Raw genomic sequence first — 25,675 nt, 5'->3', positions numbered from 1 at the left:
TTGAACGCGTAGTCACACCCAATGGCTTCATTTAGATATATGTGTGTGAATAAATGTCGAAAGGATTAACATACCTTTATTCGTGATCATTTGCCGTTGTTGCTTTTAATGCTCCAATTAAACACAAAGGACATAAGATTTCTGGCTCAGACGTGCGAGATAACATATTTCCTAAATACTGCGACGTGCATGGAAGAATCAAGGCTGGAGATGTTAGTAATTCTGTTTCCAACGACGGGATAATGTCTGTTTTGTATTGAGAGATTGGAAAGTGATGTCCACAAGTAAATATCATATTATCTTCTTCCGTTGTAAGCAAGTGATTTACAGCATTCGAGTCCTGTTTTAATTTAATGTTAAAAAGTTAAGTATGATGCAAATTCGATCTCCAACCTGCGTGTTGAGTATTAACTATATAATTAGTGCAATATACGCTCTTTCACGCACACGCACGCACGCACGCACACACACACACACCCATATAGATGGCCATCTCAGATAAATATTACCTTGATATGTGCGAATAATTTGGAATCTTCCATTTCGGAAAGTATTGTATTAACGGTTCCTTCCATCATTTGTTCTGAATTATTATTTTTATTTGTACCTGGATATCCATTTAAAGGTGTTCCGTAATTGTCCGCCGTCAAAGAGGAGAAAATTTTAATATATTCCGGCATAATGTCATCTGAAAATAACAATTTCACTATATATATTACACTAATCTATTATATCTTAAAAATAACTTGAAAGATAAAAATATCAAGCTAACAACCTTCATCGATACGTTGCATTAACATTGACAATACTTGAAGACAGAATTTAACTGAGAATAAATTATTCACGCACCAGTCCTTTCCTTCGTACTTGCTTACATTTAAGTATCTTTCTATTACATCCTGACTGTGAAATGATAATGAATAAAAACTGATGCTTGTTATTAATTTGTCTTGTCATATTTTAATTATGATGCTATCAGGGATTCCGAAACTGTCCAATACTTTGCAGCTTAGATTTCAGTTTTATAGCATATAATAAATTTTTATATAATATATATTTACATTTTCTGTAAAAAATTTCCTACTTCAGAAAAATACTTAATATTACAACTAAATAATATGAATTTTTGACGAGTCTTGAAATCCCCCTGCATCTTTAAATAAATATATCACATTCCAAAATATAGGATAATCGTATAACAAAAATACAATTATTTAAGGCTCTATAAAGGGATAACAAGGTGTCATTTACCAAAAAAGTAATAGTCCAAGAGGATAATAAACAATATGTATATGTTCGAGAAAAATATTCTCCAAATATTGTATCGGTAATTTGTGCTCAATCCAAAAACCAATTGTACTTTGCAATATTTCACATTTTACAGTATTTGATTCATTATTGATATTTTTCAAATAAAACTTTAATACTTTCATTGTTTCGTTAACTATGTAATTTTTTTTAGAATAGGGGGATATTTTATCCGACAATACAGTCTTCTCTTTATTTTTATCGCACCGATTGTCACTGACAATTGACATTGTTTTCGTGCAGATCGTTGTATTTTGCATAGAGTTACAAGTAATGTTTTTATGTTGCAGAAGCGAATTGTTTTCATCAAAAATAAGATCTGTAATCCATTCCTGTTGTTCATCTTCATTAAAGTTATATTCGGTGTTGGAGTGATCTGCATTAACGTTTGGTGAAGAATCGTCCTTTTTTCGAGTTTTGTATAATTCTTCTGAACCACCTTGACAATCAAAAGAATATAATTCTTGTGCGAGTGTTTGCAAATTATTCAATGATCTACTGGCGGAAATTTTCGTCCAGCTTCGAGCGACGCTGTTTTCCAAGGATTCTATGAGATTCTTCTCCGCTTGTGTATTAAATAATTCAGTATTTTTTTTTATATTTTGGGACGATAGAGAATCTCTCACATCTAAGTAATTTTGTGAACTAATCTTGATTGTGGAGTCTGTTGTTTCATGTGAAATTTCCGACATCGAATAATCTTTGAATTGAAGACTCAACTTATGTAACATTTTCAACTGATAAGTGAAAGCAGCTAAAACATTATTTTCTAATGCTGCTATTTTAGAACAAGCTTGATAATTCTCTAATTCGATACACTGTAACAGAAAAAATCTATCTCAGCTGTTTTAATAACAATATCGTTGTGTTATATTTTGTTTCAAATTGAAATTCAAATATTCAATTTAACATATTTGACTATAAAAAAATTAATGTTGCATATCATTTTACAAAAAAAGAACTTTATAATTAATATACCACGTTGCGGTCTTCTCAATGGAAGAAATAGGTACTGACACGTTTTTATTTAAAACATTCTTTTGTCAAATATGGAAGAAACATAATTTATGTGAGATATTAATTTTGACTATGACTGATAGAATAAAACGATAAATGTTTTCTTCTTTTAATTATTATTATGTTAAATCTTTTTTTTATTAATTTTCAGAGATAAAACAATCAACTAACCTTTTCCATAATATTGGAGGAGTTATATAAACTGTGGAAATATTCCAAAACATAATGAAGAGTTAAATCTCCAGGTGATTTTTCGATAACACTTAAAGGACAGACGAATCCGGCGAGAGAAAACACGTCATTAGATCGATAAGATATCACTGGCTTAGAAATACCAGGTACTTGACTAGGAACATCCAAAGCTATGTGCAACGCATTAGGGAGTCGTACTATTCGCTTTGATGATTTCAGTAATACGAGTTTATCATCAGCATCTCGTGAATCTTTCGCAGGAATACGACCCAATTGTGCTCTACTGTTATTACCCCAAGCTAATACTGTACCTCCTAAAAGAAATAGTATAATCTTTATAATATATTTCTTTTTTTTCAAATTATTAAAAACAGAGTATTATACAAAAGAGAAAAAATAACGATTATAACATAAAAAGATTCAATTACATGTATAGTTACATGTATATTCAATTATATATATTTTTAAATAGATAGGAATATTATATCAAATAATTAACAGCTCGATTAAATTAGATTAAATTTGAGAGATTCAAAATGTATTGAGTGCCAAATGTCTTGGTATTAAGATAGATAATTTAATTAGTGAATATATATATATATATATATCTTGCTTCTTTGTAACCTGGTTGTATCGCGATTGTATAATCATATCCACAGGCAACACCAACAGCATTAATTACAGGATTGGCTCTCTCTTTACTTAAGCCAGCATTTTCTACATATATCGACGAATCACTGCTATTCCCATTGTTCTCAGGCAAATTTCCATTATTTGCCAGTGAATAATTCGATTTAGTGTCAGTGTCCAAGTCTCGTTGATTTTGTATTCTTTTAAAATCATTATGTCTAGGAGGTATTTGTGCAAAAATACAGGCTGAATTATAAGATAAAGGTGTCGGAATTGATACTTCTCGTCGCGTGCCGTTACCTATTTGACCATCCAAATTACGGCCCCATGTATATAAAGAGCCATCTTTCGTTATCAATGCGTTATGATGACAGCCAGCAGATATCTGTACAAACAGTCACAAAATATACACGATTCTTTTTTACTAACGTTACGAATATAATATTTTCTGCGCGTTTAGTTTAAAGATAAATATTAAAGATAAATATCCGTAACATTTATTAAATTAAGTACCGCATATAAACAAGTTTCCTTATATTACAAACCTGATTAATTTGACCTTTTACCAAACTTGTGTCAATAATACATGGTTTTAAATGTGTTTGACTCTCTTCGGTCATATCAAAGTTAAAATCTTTCAAATGTGCGTTTTCAGTCCCGAGCTTTTTTTGCGTTTCTATATCAGTTTGAGAAGACTTAGTTTGTACATCATCTTTCTTATTCAAGAATTCTTTTTTTATTTTTCCGTTTAGATTTGTAGTATCACTTGGTATTTTCTCCAATTCTCCTAAAGCCTTATTCCTTTTCTCATTAGCATCTTGTTGCTCTAATATACGAGTCTTCTTTTGCGCTTGTGCTTGCAATCTAAGAACTTGAGGACTCGCACCCCATATATATAATTTATTTGTATTACTGACAGCTAACTGCAAACATAGAATAGAATACGCGTCTAAAATCGTTATTGTTGATGTTAAAACATAAAGATATTAATTATAAAAATATAAAGATGTTAAAATATAGAGATTCATTAAAAATATAGATTTTTTACGAAAAACAACGAGCAGTTTTAATTTTAATGATTATAATATTACGTTGCATAAAAAAAGAGAAAAGAAATGAAATGATTAAATCTTATCAATTAACGCACGCGCGCACGTATGTGTGTATATGACACAAGTTAGGTATGTTTACCGACTTACATTATGAAAGTATCCAGTACTTATAAGCGTTATACCATCGGGTAACGATACTTTTATCGGAATAGAACTTTTGGTATTATCACCTGTTCCTAATTGGCCAAGAATATTACATCCGAAAGCATATACAACACCGTCTATTGATAGCGCCAAAGTGTGCGCATATCCAGCACTGATACAACACACGACTACGCCAAGCAAAGCTGTGACCAAAGATGGTGTAGCCTTATCATCGGTATTGCCGTGGCCCAGTTGACCATGAACACCCCAACCCCACGTAAATATTCTGCCATCTGCAGTTAGTGCTACAGAATGATACTGTCCAGCTATTGCATCGATAATAATTTCTTGCGCCAGCGAAGTAATCAACTCTGGACTTGAACATTGCAGCACTTTACCCACTCCTAACTGACCAAATTGACTAGCTCCCCAAGCATAGATTCCATTATTAGTAACTGCCAGGGTATGGCAATGTCCACATGATACACTAAAAACTTCAATCTTCATACTTTTGAAGAAACATATAGCATGAGGTGTCCCATATCGTAAAACGCTAGAGCCGGTACCTAATAGTTGTTACAATATGTACAAAAGAAAATTATTATGAAGAAACATTCTATATGACTAATAAATGAGGAGAAATATAAATGGCCCATAAGATTTCGCAATGATATCATGATGAAAGAACATGTTTCAAAAATCATCTTCAATCTGCACAATGCACGAATAAAAACTTTTATATGAATAATGCAACAAAACTACTATATAAAATCTTGAAAAAATATAGTCAAAATTATATGTATATAAATTCACAGAATTAACACATTTTAATGACTATAAAATTCAATACTTAAGAATGACTACTTCAAGTAGAAAAATAATTTTTAAATCGTTTTCGTTGCTGCTCTCTGTTGTTTATAATTCTAATTGCGCCTTTTCTTAATTTTTTAGAAAATTTTACATATATCTTATATACAGAACATTTTTTTTATAAAACATGTCTACGCACTCTTCAGAGATTGAAGATGACTGAAAATAAAACTTGATGTATGAATTTTAATAATATTCAAAAAATTTATTTGCATCTTTATTTTATAATTTTTGCCATATAAATTTCTCTTTTTTTAGTTATATATATCGTTATATATTTTAAAATGCCATTTAAAATGTACTATTACATTTGTACGTAATGGTAAGTTTTAAACAATTTGCAAATATACGTACCTAAACAACCTTGCACTGAACTTCCCCAAGTATAGATATTACCATTTCTAACAAGTGCAACATGAGAAAATCCAGTACTTAATGATCTTCTCTTAAAATCAACATGCATAGTCGTTTCCGAGTATTCCTGTTGATATCAAAGTATAAAATTGTAATTATAGGGTGATCCGATCTCACACAACACATCCCATTTGAGAGACGTTGTACGGACGGAGAGACGTTCACACATCTATACGAAGTTGTATAGATACCATGACGTCCTTACGATGTCATTTGGACAAAGTGTATTATATCGAATAATTCTGTAGAAATACGGCAAATGAAAAACGAGATTGAACGATCATAATATTTCATATCATATCCACAATCAAAAGGATTATAAAAGGATTGCACTCGTAAAAAAATCCTTCATTTCAACAAACATTAGAATATTTGAGTCAGAAAAATGTTTTGTGTTGTGTACCATGTTTTATAATCATATAATTTGATGCAAACGTAATTTCGTTAACTTTACAAGAAATGTTGTGACAAACGTTTAGAGTAGATTATATTAACATTTTAGAACGATGGTGATGTTTCGAAATATAGAATGGAGAAAGAACAAGAAATTAACAAAATTCTTTAAAATCTTTACAAACTCCAAGTTTTGTAATTTTTTTATAAAAAGCTTTATTAAGGATTTTCTAAAGTAGAATTTTTTTCTTTATCAAACACAGAACAAAAATAATTAAAGATTTATAATTACCTTGCTGAACTCCGGCAATTGTACATCATACAAAAAAGTGACTTTGGAGTCAGAATTTAATAATCGTTTCTTATGAATAAGAGTCAATAATACTAATATAAATGTTTCTATTATCTCTTCCATGAGAGTATCAGACTGGTCCTATAAAATATTTTCATCGTTAATAAAAATATTTGGAAATCACTTTTGAAATTACTTTTAACAGATGTTCTTCTTATCACAAATTTTCTGATTTGGAAACAATTTTTTCTCTTCACAAGAAAGTTACAAAAACATTTAATTTCTTCGAGGAATTAGCTATAAAAAGTAAAAAATTTCTAATGAATTAAAAAGTTTTTTTTAAGTAAGTTATAGAAATGTACACATAAAAATTAAAACAAAATCCTCAATATTCTTGTTAGAATAATTAATTAAGAATTTATAGTTAAAAGAACATCCGATTGTTTAAAACAATCTGCACAGCACTCCGAAATTTGATTAATTTTCTTTTAATAAAATCTTTATTTCTATAGTGCTATTTGACTATATAATTTTTTTAAATTCGAACATGGTAAAATAACTTGATAATAAAAGATCAAATTAAAAACAATTGTTTGAGCAACGTACATTTAATTCTATAAAATAAAACACAATTCTTTTACATGTTAGTAATTTCAAAAGTTTTATGAAAATTTCTCTTTATTCTAAATAACTCAGATAAAATTATATACTAATCATTCATATCAAGCACGAATCTTAACATTAGAATCACGGTATCATTTTTGACCTATCTGATAATTTTTCTTTTCCAGTTAATTTGGATTTGCATGTGGAGTTTCAGATATTTGTGATTTTTCATAAATAATCAAAATTAAATATAAGCAATTTTATTTTTATCACAATCTGTTCTCGCGAAAAACTAGATTTACCTTGAACTGTAATTGGCTTAATTTAAACCCACAATTCTAGTGTTAAGAACATTTTATGCGCGTTAGAAACTCAATACTCACAATATTATCTGTAGCATCTACAGAATCACACTGATTAAATGGTAGCTTGTATATTTTTTGACGTGCTTTAGATTGTATTAATTTCGGCCGCAATACTGGATTGGTTGGATCGTACAACGTTACTAATCTCTGTGGAATATTTCAAGCTATTAAGCAATGATAATAAAAATTCTTGAATAATAATTTAAAACTCTATTTTGATTCCATGAAATATTAATTTATTAATTCATAAATTCATAAATCAAACATTAATTCATAAATATTTGCATTTTGTTAATTTGATCGAGACAACTTTACTTAGATTTTTATGCAAATTCAATAACATAACAAAAAAATAATTTGATATTTACATTTTGCTCTGACATTTAATCCATTTATTAATAACTTAATTTGCGATGCAAACCTCTCTGTAACTTTGCCAAGTAAATACTTAAATATTATTACGATTTCTCACCTGAAGCACAAAGATGTGAGAATCACATAAATTATTGCGTACAAATAATATGTGAGATCTAGCTAAATCGTGATTCAATAACATTGATTGCATTAAATCAGATTCACTCAGACATATGAGTAAACCATCTAAAATAAAAATATATATATTAATATATACTATATATTACATATGTATGTATGTACACGCACGCAGCACGCACGCAGCACGCACGCACACGAAGTATACATATACATTACATGACTTTGGGTAAACATCGTTTGTGCCAAATATTTGTATCGCCTTTATGAGAATGTCCAACATTTGACTGTACAGACTCCTTTGTGTAGCTAAGTGGTGCAATACCTCCCAAAGATAAGTTTGACCAGCTATATTAATAGCTAATAATTCGTCATAAAATGTATTTGTGGACAAAAAGTATCTAAAATTGAAAACTTTTGGATAAAATGAAATTTTACGTACATGATATATACATGTGCATATTGTGTATTGCACGCACGCACTCACGCATTTTTATCTAATTCTATATATATATAAATATATATGTATATGTATAAATGCACATATATGTGCAACCACTATATATTTTTATAAAATCTTATAGTTTATACTTTAATTTCAAGGTAAAAAAAAATAAAAGCAAGAAAAGAGGACAAAAATCTCTTTGAATATAAGCATCATTGAAAGTACACTGAAATTACATGTGAAGAACTATATATAGTAAGAAGAAAAAATTTTATTTAAAGTCATTATTTCAAAATTTGCACAATTCATTAAAATTATTTTTAAGTTATTATGTATATATATCTAATTAAAAACGCCACATAATACATGAAATATAATATATTTAGTAAAAGTAAGATGCGACTCACAAGAATTCTTTATAGATAGCTTTAGATTGTTCCGACCAAATCCTCAGTGTCATTTCAATAAAAGAAAGTACACACAAATTAGATAAATGTATCCTTGTTGCAATAGGCATTTCAGTAATAACAGGTGTAAGTAAACAATGAGTTAGGCAGCTCAATAGTTCTGATGTATAGCCTACCGATGCAAACTTTAATACGCTCTTCAATAATTTACACTGAAATAAAAATGTTGAGATAGAAACATATAGAAAAGAAACATAGATAAATAGAGAAAGAGAGAGAAATTTAGTTTTTATCTACCTTAGATATCTTATATGAAGCTACTGCGCGTGAGAATTCTTTATTTGATAGAAATATATCGCCTACATATTCCAGCAGATGTTGTCCATTCCATCCAAAAATCATTGCTAATTTTCCTGCTTCTTGCAACTCGTTTCTCTTCAATACTAATTCCATAAAGATCGAAAGAAGAGATTTTCTAAAATAAAACAATAATTTAATAATCAAGGTATAATGGCAAAAAATTACACAAGTATTTCAAAATTAATTAGAATTAGAATTATATCATTTCATCATCAAAGAAATAAAAATAAATTCAGGAAATAATGTAATATATTTGTTTCTTTGATTCTGTTTTTAAAAATAAAAATAACTAAATAACATTTTATATGCTGCATATCAAAGCTATTGCTGTATCGTTGGAAAAAAATATTATAGAAAATAGATTCGACAAGATCTATTATTACAAATTTGCTGATTTACTTTGTAAACACTTGTGTTTTCATGAATCATGCGATCAAACTGACCTTAAAACAACTTCATATACACAACGGTTTGTCACAATTATACATGTATCCAAACTAAACGGTTCGATTTTAATATCCTTCACATTCTTTGGTAAAGTACATTTACTCTCAATTTCGTCATAAACTTTTTCCGGCACTATATTATCGAATTTTGTTACTTTGTATACCGCGCGTATTACTTCCTTACTATTTTTAAAAGAAAATGTTCCGATAATAGACTCGGGATTAAACTGATAGTCTTTGTTTACATGGGTCTCGGACAATTGATCAGATATTATGTATATTACACGTTGATTAACATCGGTAATAAAAAATAATCTGTGTGCTAATAGAACAGTTTCGCAAGATTTAAATACTTTGTGCATTGACAAAGGTACCACAGTTAGGTTTGGACCGTGTACCTAAAATAAAGAATTTTTATATTAGAAGACTAGAATATATTAAGCACTTGTAGATTAACTGAGGAAAAATGTCAGAAAAAGAACTTACTGTGATATAATTAGAAACAGGATGATAACATGTATATAATTGTTGGTCTTCTCTATCATATTGCAAAGATAGAAAAGTATCTTTTGATATTGGTTCTGGACTAACAAAACCTAATTTGGATTTTGATACTTCCAAATTAACAGGAACTCCTTTATCGTTTTCTTTGTTACTTACAGCATCTGTGATATTATGTCACATTAACTGTTTTATAAATCTTTTAATAATAGTAGTAATGACCCCAGATAAAATAAATAACTGTGTGGAATATAATTATCACTTATATAAGCCTTTCTTTGTATGATCTTGCTTATTTCAGGATAAAAGTAAAGATGTACGTAATTGTGTATTCTTTCCATATAAATAAATAATTAAAAAAGAAACATGTATGTATGTGTTGTAAATATTTATTTTTAAAGTCTAAATTAAAAATAAAAATTGTCTTTTCTTATTCATTAAAAATATGGAATATTGTTTAACCATTAATAAAAAAAGTAATACAAAAAATGTATCATTATTTCTCCTGAAAGGCATTTAATGTTACAATTTGAACATTTTTCTACATATTCTTGTACACCTACCATGACATTGCAAATTCTCCCTTAATGCTTGATTTTTGGTATCAATTAGCTTCTGCTTAAGAGTAGCCAATTTTTCAACAGAGAGCTGTTTAAGCTCTTTTAATTTAGACTTATTAGGAACAGAATCTTCTACATTATCATGAATAGTATCATTTAAATTTAGTTCGTTATAAGATCCTTCATTTTCAACATTATGTAAAAGATTAAAAGACATGTGTTCCAAAGATAAACGCCATTGCTGTTGAAATTTACTTGTTATCAAAAGAGATACAATCTCATTGTATTCATTTTCACAAATATGTAGACTGCTTATACTCTCATTAATATATGTTATGCCTAGCTGTTGCCCACTTGAAAGATTTATAAATATAATTGCTCCACATTCTGTTCCTATAATACCAATGTCCTCAGATATTTTTGTATTCCTCCACCATGTAATAGCTACTGGTCTGAAAGCAGTATAATTTAGTATATGCAGAAGAAAATAAAGTATGCTACAGTATAAGCTACAATTACTGCCTATTCATACAAGAATTATGTTAATAAAATTACCTAAAATGAGGAACTTGTGAATTTACAAAAGATATACATGTTGCATCATCAGTCTTCCATCTTTTGTCAATAACGCAATTTTCACCAACTAAGATTAAAGCAGGTAATACATACAATGAACCATCTAAAGTTACACATAATAACCAAGTACCACTTAAATCAAAACAAAACGCAGCTATTTGTTTATGCAGCCCTTGAAACCAAGGTATTTTTTTAACAACAGGTAGGCAAGAGGATTCCCTTTTATAATAAAGAATAATTTCAGCATTATTAGTTGCTAATGCAAAAAATAATTTTCTTTCAAGTTTGCACTGCACACTATGCTGTATCTTGGTGGTTTTAATTAAACACTGCAGCTTAAATAAATTTTCGCCCATTGCTACTGTCTCAGGATCTATCACGAATGGTACCTACTGAAATAATAAATACATACATTTCACATGACACATATATACATATTGTTAAAAAAAATATAATCTTTCGCAGTATAGAGAAATTAATTGATAACACATAAAAAAAATAATAATATAACACTATTTCATATTGTCAAATATTTACATCATTGAGCTTATTTTTGCTACAAGTTTTTACGAGATGAAATACAAACATAATCTGTGCCTGTATTATAACATGTATAATTAATAAATGTTATGTCAAACTCTAGAGAAGAAGATATACGTGCATACTTGTGTCCACACATTATGCGCAATGCTTTTTTTATATTGTTATTATTATATTATTATTGTTATTTTTCGGTTTTCGCAAACTGTCAAAATATTAAATAATTTCAAGGTTAGATTTCAAGGAAACGTCAAATGACTTCTCCTTTCTCTTCTTTTTTATTAGCTCCTATCCCTGCCACCAATATCTGAGAAGCACTATAGCAGAGAGAAACTAGAGAGAGAGGACACGAGGGATACCATTTCAAGTCGGTTTACGAGGTGGCGTTGCAGGCGTTAGCCCGGCGCTCAAGTCTGTTCTTTTTCTTTTTCGTTTACTATAGTATTTTCCTAATTTTTCGCATACGTTCCTTTTCAAGAATAGCCGGGATTCTCTAAACGTTTTATCGATGATTGTCGCTATCGTTAACTAGCGACAGCCAATGGCAGGACAATCCTAATGAGCCTTCTACAATAAGCCTTAAGTCATAAATCGGAAGAAACTAAAAATTGACGACTGTGATTGGTCCATTTCTAGCTTACGACTTATGATTTGTGACTACGGCTTATTGTACATAGAAGGCCCATAAAAGAAAGCGCGGCTCTCATGAAGAGAGCGGCCATGCCCGGGATAAATGCAACTTTACTTTGAAGCGCCTCTATGTCCACAAAACGTGGACATTGAACTATGTAGCCAATGTCCACGATTTTTGGTTCGAATCTTCCCTATGTCCATGATTTTTTGGTTCGAATCTTCCCTATGTCCATGATTATCGGCCCGTTAGACAAACAAAGACAGACAATCGATCGATTATCTGAATATTGATTTTAATTTCATTAAAAGTTCTCTTTTTCTTGAGCCGAGGACTTATTGAACACCCCCCCTAGTACTTAAAATCATAATATGTTTAATATGTACGTATTATATTGTTTTGTGTTTTATGTACTCACTTATATATATAAAAAAATCATTATGCTTATCTAATAAGAAATAGTATCGACTCTGCTTACATATACTTTTTTCCTATTTATCATACGATTGCTCTTAAATCGTGTGTGTGAGTGGGTGGATGTGTGTATGTATGTATGTATAGGTATATATACATAAGTCAAATCTCTTACTTTAAATAAAAATAAAAATTGGAGGCATCTGTTTTAAAACATACATTTTCTAATCATTTTTTTGCATCCCTGAGTTACATTCCAACCTTATGATATACAACACTTATACTATTAATAATTTTACATCATAAAATAAATAATATATATTATTTTCAATACATACAACAAGACGTTGATTTATTATAATTATAAATAATTATTTATAAACATCACATTGAGGTCGATTCTACATCAAGACCTGTTAATATAAGATATCGGTCTTGCAAGCGCTTCATATGTGACGTTAGATATGCGTTTTCTATGTACAAATCCTTCACCAAAATATCAGCACTTGCTAATTTATCAGCCTATGAAATAAACATAATAAAAAAATTTTTATTTTATTACATTATTATTAGTATTATTATTAAAGCCATACATATGTATGTATAGATGAATCACTTTTCTAATATATAAATGCGCGCGCGCGTATGTATATGTATGTGTGCACAATCTACCACTTGTATTTTCTTATTCCAATTTCGTAACAGAATGTGATTAACAACTATTATTTTGAAAAAATAAAAGTGCATAAAAACGCCTATCAATTAATAATATAAACATTTGTGTCATACCTGATCAACAGTTGTTTGAACTTGTATGTGAAGTTTTTCTTGGGTATTACGGAGAAGGCACTGTAATTCACATACTTCCATCCGGTGCTGCACCATAATACCTGCAATAGCAAACTGCAATAACTTTGTTCTTAAATTAAAAAGATTTAAAAAAAAAACCAATCTTAAAAACAAAGAATAACATGTTTTTCATGCAAGCACATAATCTTGAAAATGTATTAAATTATTATATCTTAATAAAATAAAAAAGAAAAACTTACGTTGTAATAATCTTTCAATATATTGCCGCTGCTGTTTGATATAACGTTGCAGATGACGTTTCTTACGTTCTTGTGCATAAAGTTTCATTTTTAAGTTTTGAAAAATGTTTAGATCAATACAATTTACTTGCTGTTGAATATTATTCTCTGAACACGTACAACTGGTTTCTTTCATTACATTATGAATCAATTTAAATTCTGATTCGAACTTATCTTCCTCTTTCATTGCCAACAAAGGTTTATCAGCAATATGTGAACTCTTATGACATATTTTTTGATCTTTACTCATACCTTTTGTTACTTTCATAGGGTATTCAGTATGTGTACTATACAGATTATGACCATCAATGTGATCATCTTGTTTCAACAATCTGTTAAGATTATTGGATAATGGAAATTCTGTTGAAGTATGACATGCTTGATTGTTTGTGCCATATAAATCCGTATTCATGAATATTTCGTTCATCGATAGAATACTAGACATACTGGAAGATTTACAGTGCGACGAATCTGACAATGTTGCTAAAGAAATTTCGTCTGGTACTTGTACGTAGGAATCATTCGTTATTGGTTGTTCCATCAATCTTAACTTTTCACGAAGGTCTCCAATTTCTAGATTCTTCTGAGAAATGTCATGTTCAGTTTTGATTTTCCATTTCTCAAATTCTTCTTCGAGATTTATATACTAGGACATTAAAAATATAAAAATATTTTTATCAATAAAACAATACGGGTGTGCTCGCGTGCGTATATTTTGAAAATAAAAAGAAACATAAATTTATGCAAACAGATTTTATCTTACCTGTTGTTCCAAATTAAACTTTTCTTCTATAGGAGATAATCGTCCATTATTTTTGGATTTATCCGAAGGACTAATTAATTCTTCATATTCTGTTATTTTATTAATAAGTTCGGCAAGTTTGTCGTCACTTATTTTTTGTTCTTGTTCAAAAAGCTGTCTTTCTTCTTCTAATTTGGCAGCCCAATAATCCTCACATTCTTCATATTCCGTTTTTAATAAATCTAAACTTCGTTCGAGTTCTTGACAACGTTCAGTCAACTGTTTTTTCTCCATTTCTAATGACTCTATGTTTGTTGTTATGATTCTTGGAATACTTTCGACTTCAGTAACATTTAGAGAACTATTTTTCTCCTTGTTAACTTTACATTGATCTATAGGATATTCTTCTTTTCGTGGTGGATAATCTCTAAGACTCATTGCTTTATTTTGTGTTAAATTTTTTGCATCTTGGCCAGTAAAATTATTCAAATCTTCTGCACTGTTCGATATTACTGTACGTTTCGTGGAAGATTGCTTTGGTATTTTTGAAACAACCAAATCTCGCAAAGACTCGTTAGCTCGTTCCTCACATTCCATTTCAAGCTCAGATGCTATACTTTTCCCGAAGTCTTGTGCAGAACAATGTAGTGCAAAGTCCGATCGCAAACCAGTGATTAATTTCGATACACTATCTCTTAAAGAACATTTCTCTGGTAGACATTTTGCATTTGTTGATAATATATTTTCCAGATCTTTTACAATTATATCTCTTTTGTATTTCACTGTATCAGAATTGGATATAACAATCTGATCTTCATCCATTGGTATTCCAAAGCCATCATATGATGTTTTACCACTGATCTGCCGATCCACTTCAAATTCTTGTGTCGTATGATTTTCATCTTGATTCTCACCTAATTGTAAATCATGTGCCAAAGACGATAATATCTTATATTTCGTATCTTTGCCGTAACATTTTGAATTTTCCAATTCCGCACAAAGTTCGTCGTTTTGATCTCGCAAGAGAATCACTTCGGACTGCAACTGTTTAATACGATCAACAAAGAAATTAACTTGCTCCTGTTGTTTAGCTTCTATGCTTTGTATCTCATCATGTTCCGCATCCAATACTTTTATCTGAGTTAACAAATCATTATTAGATTGCCGCAACTTTTCAATCTGGCTAAGAAGAGTTTTATTTTCTGCTTCAAGCATTTGATTCTCCTGCAAAATATGTAAAATTTTATTTTTCATGTCATGATTCTCCTTTTGTAATATCTGTAACTGATTGTCCTTTGATTTTAGAGCTGCTGCATCCATCTCTCGTTCAATATTCAGTTGATCTGATAATTCTTTCGTGATTTCAGCATAACGTTGTTCGCTCTGTCTCTGTAAATCTTTTTTCGTTTTTTCCAACTGAATATGATACTCATCAATTTCTTGTGCTAATAAATTTGCCCGTTCGTTGGCCTCTAACATCTCAATCCGTATTTTCTCTCTTTCCACTTTCATGTTGTCTATTATAGCAGTTAAATTGCGTTGCTCATCCTGATGGGTAATCATAATTTCTCGTAACAAACTAATATGAGTCTGAATAGTATTAGTATCTAATGATTCATTTAAACTCTTGAGTTCATCGCATATGATATTTGTTATTTCTGAAAGACTCGTATCCAAAGCATTGAGATCTCCACTAGACGATAGCATAGCTGTATTAGAAATACCAGCGACTCTCTCTTTTCCCTCCTTATCCGAATCTCTATTAATCTGCATTGAATCAATTTCACGAGACATACATGTATTAAAATCTAATGTATTTACATTATAGTTTACAATACTGCTATGAGATGCGGTATCTTCTCGCAAAGTCTCAATATTTTTTCTTTTTTGAAATATAATTACAAACTCGTCAAAGCTTATCAATCCATCACAATTGTGATCAAGACTCTCAAAGATAGATTCTGTTATTTGTTTAGGGAGTTCTGGAATTTCTAAACAACTTGAAATAAACTGTATCGTTGCAGGCTCTGTGTTTTCACTTAAATAAACTTTAATTCTCTCCCATAAGCGTATTAATTTATTCTCATCCATTGTAACATTAGCTTTCATATCTTGAAGATGAACCCTTGAAGTACTCGTGACCAATGGGAATGTTTGGTTCTTTTTAATATCTTGATTACATATATTTAAATTATGATATGGTTGTACAATATGTTTATCAGTTATAAAACCTTGGAATTTTTTCAACAAGAGCAATAGACCATCTCGGAATTCTTGAAAAGATATTGTTTGTTTATTTGGATGATATTTGCAAATGCACAATTTTAATTCCTCGATTAATTCATCAAGGTGTAATTTATTGCAAATAGAGAATAGATCATCCTCATCAAGTTCATCTTTTCCTTTTGTCAAACAGCTTTCAAATACAGCAAAAAGTTGTTGTTCATAAAGGTCATTGCCATGTTCAGCCATGTTTTTTTTTCATGATTTCCTAATTAATTAATGCTAATCTCTTCATAACATGTATCTGCAAAAAATGATAGGAATCTTGTTTTCATTACAATACATATATATTTCATATTACATATATTAAAATATATGGTTCCAAATTACTTTTTTGTGCATGTATAATGAAATTAATAATATAATATTATCTATACATCAAATAATCATTCCTATGAAACATACCTAATGAAACTTGTGTGATTAAAGACAGAAAACATCCAAAAACTGCTGCGTATGTATGCATGTATACACTAGAATATAAACAATGTTTATTTTTTGTATCAGCAATCAAAATATGACTAACACACACATTTATCATCTTCTCATATACAACATAATTTCAATTTAGTGAAGGTTATATTATACTTTGTTTTTATATATTTGTTCTTGCGTTTTGTATCTGGCTCATTGCCCTTATTACACACATTTATCATCTTCTCATATACAACATAATTTCAATTTAGTGAAGAGCTGTGCCACATATCTTACAATTCATTTTGATCATGACAAACTTTCAAGATCGAAATCTTCAACGTTCTCAATCTTGAGATCGTATAATAAAGTTTATATATATATATATATCTAAACGAAGAAAATAATGAAATATTTAATTACGTTACTTTATTAAGCAAAAATTGAGCAAAACTAATAAAATACATATACACAAAAGATGTATATGACATTAAGGTTAATCAATTGACATAGATAATCATTAACCTACCAGTTACTATCCAAAGAGGTTTTATAATGAAAAAATTATTCTTTTTGATATCAAATATTATTGGTTTATTAGATCTTTGGTGAGTCTTATTCAAATAATGTATTTTATGTAATATAATAAAGAGAACAAAGAAAAGAGATTCAAATTAAAATCAGTTAACTTTTCTTGACACCACACTTCTCTCTCTCTTTCTCACCTGATCTGACCGATCTAACGTTGAATACGTTGAATCATTCGACAATTTGACTTAAAGGCCGCAGCACACACTTTTGCATAACGCATACAGCATGTGTATAAGGAATTTCATTGGCCCATTTTCTTACGCATGAGTCAATGGACCAATCAAATTCTTTATGTATATGGTTTATGCGTTATGCAAAAGTCTGTGCTCCCCGCTTTACTTCTCGTGCTATAATGGAAAATAATAAAGTAAAATCAAAAAGAAATACTACAAAAGAAAAACTACTGTTGTGTGCCGCGTCCTGATTTAGTACCAATGAATGACTGTCAGCCAATCATGACATTCATTCATTGGTACTAAAAATGGCTGACTAATAGACGATTGGTGGATTTCATATTTCGTCTGCAAACGACGCCATTTTTAGTACTTTTCTTAGTATTTTTGCGATACTGACTTAAGCCGGTTGCGCTTCTCTGATATCTGACTTACGTTTTCCACTAGGAAAACTGGTGCAGCACTAGCGCCGTGCTACCCAGTAAAAAACGCTATAAGTTATCGTGCAAAATGAAATTAGGATACTATAATATCATAATTATATATCACCTTCTCCTGTACTAAAAACACATTTAAAAAAAATGTTTTAAACATTTGTTTTAAATTGTTTTAAGAAAAAGCATGTTTAATTTAACTTGATGTTTAAAATGTTTTAAAAAAATTTAAACATTTGTTTAAACATTTGCTTAAAAAAAAAAATGTTTTAATCGAAAAACTGGATATGACAATCTTACTGTTCACTATGCAATATTACTTCCATTATAGACAATCCATGAGACACTACGAGACACAACACATTGAATATGTTAAATAATATAATTACATATACTAATTGATTAATTTACAATTATATATATATTGTAATTATTGAAGCTCAACATACGTACGTAGTATCAAATTAAAATTGAACAGTTGTAGCTACAACACAGTAGAAAACATTACTCTTTTTGCTCAATTTAATGTAATATGAGAAGCGCTGTTTGATGGTGAAAGTAATTTGTTTTTTTAACGAATTATTTCAGGAATATGATTGTACACCGTTAATGTTGTACTTTCAATACAATCCATCTAAAATATTAATGATTTCTCCAAATTTAATCTTAAAACTATAATTAATCTTGTGTTATCTCAGCCGAGAGTTGAGCCCGGATCTCTAGCATTCCGTGTACGAAAAAAAGAATGTATTAGTTCAACTTTTGTAACTTTAACCAAAGTGAAACTTCTCGTATTTAAAGAATCCTACTTACATAAAACGATTTTATTTTCAATCTTATTATTGAAAATAATAGAAACTACAGTAAGAGATTAATAATACTTGCGGTAACAATATTACATATATATATATATATTTATGTTTTTTATAGTCTATTTGATACATCATTAGCATTTTCTTTACCATTTGCAATTCGCGATCCAAACTGGAAAGCTCTTTTAGGAAAGTTAGCCGTATATTGAAAACCAATCTTGCAGGCTAACAAACGTAATAGTAATTTATCTCCTAATCCACTTGGCATTTTTTCGGTCGGATAGCATCTATCAATGATTATACATATACTCATTCGTAATAATCTACAAATTGTTTATTATCATTTAAATTTACCTTTCCCATGGTTTCATTTGCTGTACATGTTTTACCAGATTTTCGTCAAGATACGGCAAACGGGATTGTTTTCCATGATCAGAAACAATCCGGTCGTCCCGACCTAAATTTCTTTCGGAAATCCTATTCAATTCGATACTTAATTCTTCTACCAGTGCATCCCATCCTTTGTGCTTTAATATAGTTCTATGTCTCATGTATCCACCGAATAATTCGTCTGCTCCTATGCCTAAAAGTAATATCCTGCATGGCGATTCGTATATTTCATTGACTGGATAGAGGACACCTTTCGCTCGACTTGCAAACCACATAGCACATCCTAGACTCTCATCCAGAATTGTACGTAACGGATACAATAAATCACAAATTCGTGATGCACGATACAGTTGCAATTCCACTTGCGTGATATTACACTGAAATAAACATTGTAATCAGAAAAAATAGTTCTATGAATTTTTTCTATTTTTTTCTTCTTTTAAAAAGATTTAAGAGAAATATTTAGAACATAGATACTGTACTTCTATAAAATTCCATTTCCTGTTAGGATACATTCGCAACAATTCAGAATATGTTTGTCGTCCCGTTTTTCTATCTGGCACATCATATTTCTGCATTACATTCCTTTTTTCGTTCATATTATTCATGCTTTGATTTTGGCTTTCAGGTCTTTCAAATGCCACATTAATGAGATCAATACTTTCATCTTCTGGAATGTATTCGTGAGCAATTGCTGCTAAAATTGCAGAGTCTAGGCCACCAGAAAATAATACACCGATTTTGGAATGAGCACAAATAACATTTCCGTCGTTTAGTACAATTTTTATGCATTCCTTGCAGTAATTTGGTTTCTTCTTTATTCTGATTTTCACAGACTGATGTAACAATTTCGACAAACTTTCGACTCTTTCATTTACTTCCTGATTTTTCAACAGACATTGTAATACCTCATTAAAATCTTTATTACAGGATGCATTTTCTAAATACTCCACATCCTTTGGCTCAGGATGCAGATGCAAATTTGTCAGTGCAGATGAACAAGTATTCGATATAGTTTCTTTAATGTCAATATCTACATTTAAATTTGTTTCCAATAAATCAATCACATCCGTAAACATCAAATCAGGTTCCTTCCATGGATAACATGCTAAATTTATCTGCGACATGTTTAAATTCATTACAAAAATACCTATAGCCGGTACTTCTACAATTTCTCTCATTTCTTTATTTGCAACTGAAGTTAAAGTTAATGAATTACTTTTGTTATCTACTTTTAAAAGTAAACTGTGCCGTCCAATAATATCTCGTCCAAAGTATAACATATTGCTCGATTTTTGATAATACACTAAACAATAAGGGCCTTCCATTTTTCGAAGTACGGACATGATATTTGTAGTAGATTGTAATTCAGCCAATATGATATTTGTATCACAAACATCGTCTTTTGCCTAAAACAAATATGATTATTCTATTTGTTATATTTGCAATTGCAATTGTTACAATATGTACATGTATTTGTAGATATAGTAAGGTGTTAAAATATAATAGATATAGTAAGTTTTAAGCTGTAAGATATTGGTTAATCATAATGGAATGTGAAAAGAATAATCAATTATGATTAATAGATTTCTTACAATTTTTAAGACTTGTTAGACCCATTATATTTTGAGACTATCTATATTTCTCTTGTTAAAAAAAAAACAAAGGATTCAGAGTTGACATTATATAATTTTTATAAAATATACATTGATAACATGTTTTATTTTTACATAATTATATATAACTTATTGGATATTCTATATACTCTTAAATTAAAAATAATTTTTAATGATATTTATTCAAAGCATCAATCAGAATATTCTATATACATATATGATCTACATACCAAACAACCTGAGAAAATATCTCCATTCCAAAGTAACAAGTTATCATTATCATCTAAACTTGGCTGTGTCGTTATTTTTGATCCTTGCATCCATAAAACTGCAGCAGCAAAATGTCCGTGCCAGTCATTATTCAACATGAAATGTTTCTCCATAAAGTAATCAGGACCTCGGGCAGCTATTGCATCCTTGCAAATATTCCACTAAAATAGATAAATAAAATCAATGGATCAGAATAAAAATTACTATACTTTATGTCTATTGTAACAAACATCATACGACAACAAATCCCTTTTGCAGTTCCTATTAAATTAAATAATTGCACAATAATGCATCAAACAAATTTCTTAATGTTATTATAGTAAGAAAAATTAGTCCTATTTAATAGAAAAAAAATATATATATAACATATAATTGTACATGTTTGAAAATTTTAATATCTAATCAAATTTTGCAAGGTTTATTTTTATTGCAACAATACGTCATAATGTTTATACCTGTTTAGAAGATTCAGAATCTTGTTGGGGTTGATATATAGAACAAAATATTCCACACATTGTACCAGCGAGTAAGATCGATATATTACAGTTTATCACTAGAACAAAAAATGTATAAATTGAGAAAAAAAATTTGAGGCAGAACTTTAAATTTTTTATTTTTTCAATTAAGGCTGGCTTTTCATACGACGCTCGACGCTCATTTTCAGCGTCAAACAGATCACGTGATAAAAATTGACGCTTGCTATTCATCAATTATTATTTTATTTTTTTTTTTAAATAAAATTTAAAAAATTAAAAAAAATTTGTTTTTATTTTTAGCCAATTTCTATCCGAATCTACTGCATTCTAGTTTCTAGTACATACCAGATTGTTTATATACTATGTTTTTGTTTAATAGATCAATTCTTTTTCACATGAACTTTAGACTATAATTTTTCTTGAGGTTTCTCATATAAACTTTATCAAATGAACGATGCACACACCATGTTAATCCTTCTCTACTTCTACCATGTTCTGGATGCACCCACTGTATACTTCCATCCAAACTATTCTTTGACTTCCATCATGGTCCGTAGTGATCCGTGGTTGTTTTTGGTTGAATTGGATTGAATCCCTAACCTACAATTGAATAGAAAGTTTACAATCAAATCACGTATACATCGAAGCATAATCGGGGTGCATCATGAATGAAATTTCTGAACCCCAAAGTAAAGACGGTGTTTCTACTATAACTGAGCAAGAGCGCGAATTGGCTCAAAATATATTATCGGAATTTCAAAAAGGTGCTTACGCGTCGTGTTTATCATACTTGAACAAATTGGAAAGCCTCCGACCTACAGATCTTAAAGTTACACATAATAAAGTCGTGGTGGAATATTATAAAAGTGACTTGAAAAAAACTGAGTTGACACGAAAGAGTTTGAATGCAATATGTGGCCAAATATCAACGATGGATTCTAACGAGGTTATCGATGATGTTGAGAAGTGTGTTATGAGATACAACCAAGCTGTTTTATTATATCACACCAAGCAATATAATGCTGCACTTCAAATCATGACTAGGCTATTTGCTTTTATCGAGCCAATGGGTACGTAAATATAGTAATGGTGATTTCAAATAGAAATTGTTTAAAATTATATGTTATAGCAGCTCATCATTCAACAGAGTACGAGAACAAAGTAATGTTTGAGAGAAAGTTGGTTGTTACTTAAAGAAAGAGAGAACAATTGCTAAATTGTTTGGTTTAAATTAAATAAAATGTAGTTTAGATATTGAGTTCGAGAAAAAGTTCTGTAAAGTTTTTGTTAGCTTAAAATATATATAAGGGAGAGTAGTCTAAATCGGACCTATTTGCAGTTTTTGTTTTCTATAAGGCGTAAATAAAGTCCGATCATAAAACCAATATGGTTGCCGTTCGAAAGATTATTTAATTTCCTTTATTTTTGCTTCATACTATTTTAATGTATCTCTTACCTGTGTCGAATAATGGGAAATGTAAAAATGCATTTTCCAGTCTGATTTGGAACTACGAGTTCCAAATTGGATTTCTCCTATTTTTTATAGACTTTTAGATAGAATTTTAAAATATTTTAATTAATTTTTGTTAATATTGAGTAAAAACGAGCAATTTAAGACTCAAAAATAAAAATACAGTTTATATTATTAGAATTAAAATCAATAAAAAATTCCATCAATCTGAGTCTGATAACACATGACATTTTACTGATTTAGTGTTCCTTAGACCAGGTCTGGTCGGTCGATCACCAGTACTACAACCAAGTTGTAGCAAACCTTCTTTCTTCGATAAATTAACCGGCTTACTCGTCTGTTTAGTGTTTTTATAGATCCGATTTGGACACGGTTATAGTTTTTCAAACTATTGGAACAAATTTTACAATAAATCGCAGAAGTAATCACAAAACTCTTGATATTTTCTAATTCTACACTCTTTAATTATCTTAAATCAATTATCGTTCAATTTTAACATCTTTTAGATAATAATTTACAAGGATTTTCTTTTTTAAAAAAATTTTCGCATGATAACCGAAAATACATATTTGCGTCTACTCTATGAATGTTATGACAGAATATTACCAAATTGTTGTCACATGTTCGGTGTCTCATAAGGATTTTACATTATAAATAGCACGTAAATCTGCTTAACCATATTTATTTAAATTAAAAAGGTCTAATTTGGAGCACTGTCCAATTTAGGACATTCTCCCCTATATCTTAATATATGTATCATATATATATATATCTTCGTCAAAAATAAACAAAATTTAAATTTAAAGGAAAGATTTTAAAGCTTGAGATCTTTACTTTCAAAAAGTTTTTATAATTTTTTAATTTATGTGAATTTTGTGATTTTTACATATAAAAAACTATAAGGTGAAAAAAGGGAAAAATTTCAACTCTAATTTAAAAGCTTAAAATTTTTTCTTAAAAATTTGTTTTTAAAAAATTTCTTATGATTTTTTTGTTTCCGAGTTATTTGCGAATTAAGTAAAGGAACATTTTGATTTTAATTACTCACAATTGTGTTAAAAATCATTGTACCACAATGAAAACATCAGATTCTTAAATTTAAAACTTTGTTCTATTGAATGGTATAATCGCTAATTGTTTAAAAAAATGTACAGTATACAATTTTGTAAAATATTATAGAACTTTTCCTTCTCTCTTTCACAACCTAATATAATTAATATAATATAGATATACATGTTTTACTTATCTTCATTTCTATCTTTCATATACAACTTTTATGATTATAGAGGAAACTTTGGCACATAAAGTTTGTTTGTTATTGATCGAGTTATATATAGTAACAGAGCAACCAGATGCAGCTCTATCAATATTAAATTATGTGGAAAGTCAATTTATATCTACTGACAATTCCAAGATATCCTCTATTGACAAGGATGGAGTAATGAAATCTATTAAGGAGCAAAGAGAGCAAAAAAAAGATATTGATACAGTAACAGATGGATTCAAAATTAAACTTTTGAAATATAAAGCAAGAATATACCTTTTGACTCATCAACTGAAATTCTGTAAAAAAGAATGGAAGACACTAGTTTCATTGGGCATAGTGGTAACGTTGTTATTTATTATAACATCAGGGTTGGAAAAAACCTAGGCTTTTTAACAAAAAAAAAAAGTTTAGCCCATTGGATATTTTAGAGGTTTTATTAAGATTGTTTAGTAGATTTTATTTTTGATAAAATTAATTATTTGATTTTTTTCACGTAGTATTTATTTTATGTTATATTTATCATTATTTAATTATATATTCAAATAAAATTAATTATAAAAGAATTTTGTAAAAATATTGTGATGATAAATTTTTCAAATATAATAGAAATACTCCTACAGTGAAGATAAAGAAAGAAATAATTATACTACGTATTATAAAAACTATATTAACATTTATTTGGATAATTTAATGTTTAATATTAACGTTTAAACATATTTTTTTGTTAAAAGAAAGTTTGATGTTTGATTATGATCTTCAATACAATCCTAATAAATTCCAAAGACTCATAAATTTATTTCGGATTTTTTTAAGCGGGTAAAACCTCAGAAAATCCAAGGAGTTTTTTTTTTAAATAAGTAAATTAATGCCAACCCTGAATAACATAGTCTATAATATATATACGTATAAAGTGTGCACTTGTACTTAACATTAACTATTATCTCTTTTTCTATAAACTCCCCTCTCCCCCCTCTCTCTCCACCTCCCTCTCCC

General features: G+C 29.3%; 3 protein-coding genes across 4 annotated transcripts in view; 1 reads left to right on the top strand and 2 right to left on the bottom strand.

Moving 5' to 3' along the window:
* Positions 1-57: 57 nt before the first annotated feature.
* ca (RCC1 and BTB domain containing protein claret) lies at positions 58-16,957 on the bottom strand. The gene is given in 22 exon segments (XM_018551697.1): positions 58-340; positions 510-688; positions 776-903; positions 1,252-2,126; positions 2,497-2,831; positions 3,142-3,532; positions 3,693-4,070; positions 4,347-4,909; positions 5,568-5,694; positions 6,313-6,453; positions 7,302-7,430; positions 7,756-7,883; positions 7,995-8,176; positions 8,628-8,839; positions 8,925-9,102; positions 9,431-9,831; positions 9,920-10,098; positions 10,498-10,946; positions 11,050-11,462; positions 13,445-13,545; positions 13,705-14,389; positions 14,507-16,957. Coding segments are annotated over 22 exon segments (8,889 nt in total). The 3' UTR covers positions 58-76.
* A 2,347-nt stretch (positions 16,958-19,304) lies between these two features.
* On the bottom strand, positions 19,305-22,754 carry LOC108783162 (asparagine synthetase domain-containing protein 1). Of its 2 annotated transcripts, none has more exons than XM_018551655.1 (7): positions 22,717-22,754; positions 22,290-22,544; positions 21,924-22,021; positions 21,429-21,629; positions 20,065-20,991; positions 19,547-19,959; positions 19,305-19,479 (listed from the first exon to the last, which is right to left on the bottom strand). In XM_018551655.1, the coding sequence occupies exons 3-7, from the start codon at positions 21,981-21,983 to the stop codon at positions 19,305-19,307; spliced, it is 1,776 nt and encodes a 591-aa protein (XP_018407157.1). In that variant the 5' UTR covers positions 21,984-22,021; positions 22,290-22,544; positions 22,717-22,754. The 2 variants fall into 2 exon arrangements, with proteins under 2 accessions (XP_018407157.1, XP_018407158.1); XM_018551656.1 differs by having other exon boundaries at positions 22,409-22,544.
* Positions 22,527-25,675, top strand: part of Not10 (CCR4-NOT transcription complex subunit 10) — an 11,278-nt gene continuing 8,129 nt past the window's right edge. The window contains exons 1-2 of the mRNA XM_018551657.1: positions 22,527-23,014; positions 24,702-25,021. Coding sequence (XP_018407159.1) covers positions 22,609-23,014; positions 24,702-25,021 — 726 coding nt within the window. The 5' untranslated portion in view covers positions 22,527-22,608. The remainder of the gene's footprint in view (positions 23,015-24,701; positions 25,022-25,675) is intronic.

The sequence above is a fragment of the Cyphomyrmex costatus genome, unplaced genomic scaffold (genome assembly GCF_001594065.2).
Source record: "Cyphomyrmex costatus isolate MS0001 unplaced genomic scaffold, Ccosl1.0 scaffold143, whole genome shotgun sequence".
In the NCBI taxonomy this organism is placed as follows: domain Eukaryota; kingdom Metazoa; phylum Arthropoda; class Insecta; order Hymenoptera; family Formicidae; genus Cyphomyrmex; species Cyphomyrmex costatus.
This window is presented reverse-complemented; position numbering and strand designations above follow the sequence as displayed.

Coding starts and splice junctions, on each gene's coding strand:
- LOC108783162 (XM_018551655.1), bottom strand. CDS start 21,983: ATGTGTGGAATATTTTGTTCTATATATCAACCCCAACAAGATTCTGAA. Junction 21,630..21,923: donor ATTCTGAATCTTCTAAACAG/GTATAAACATTA, acceptor TATCTATTTTAG/TGGAATATTTGCAAGGATGC. Junction 19,480..19,546: donor CAAATGAAACCATGGGAAAG/GTAAATTTAAAT, acceptor AATCATTGATAG/ATGCTATCCGACCGAAAAAA.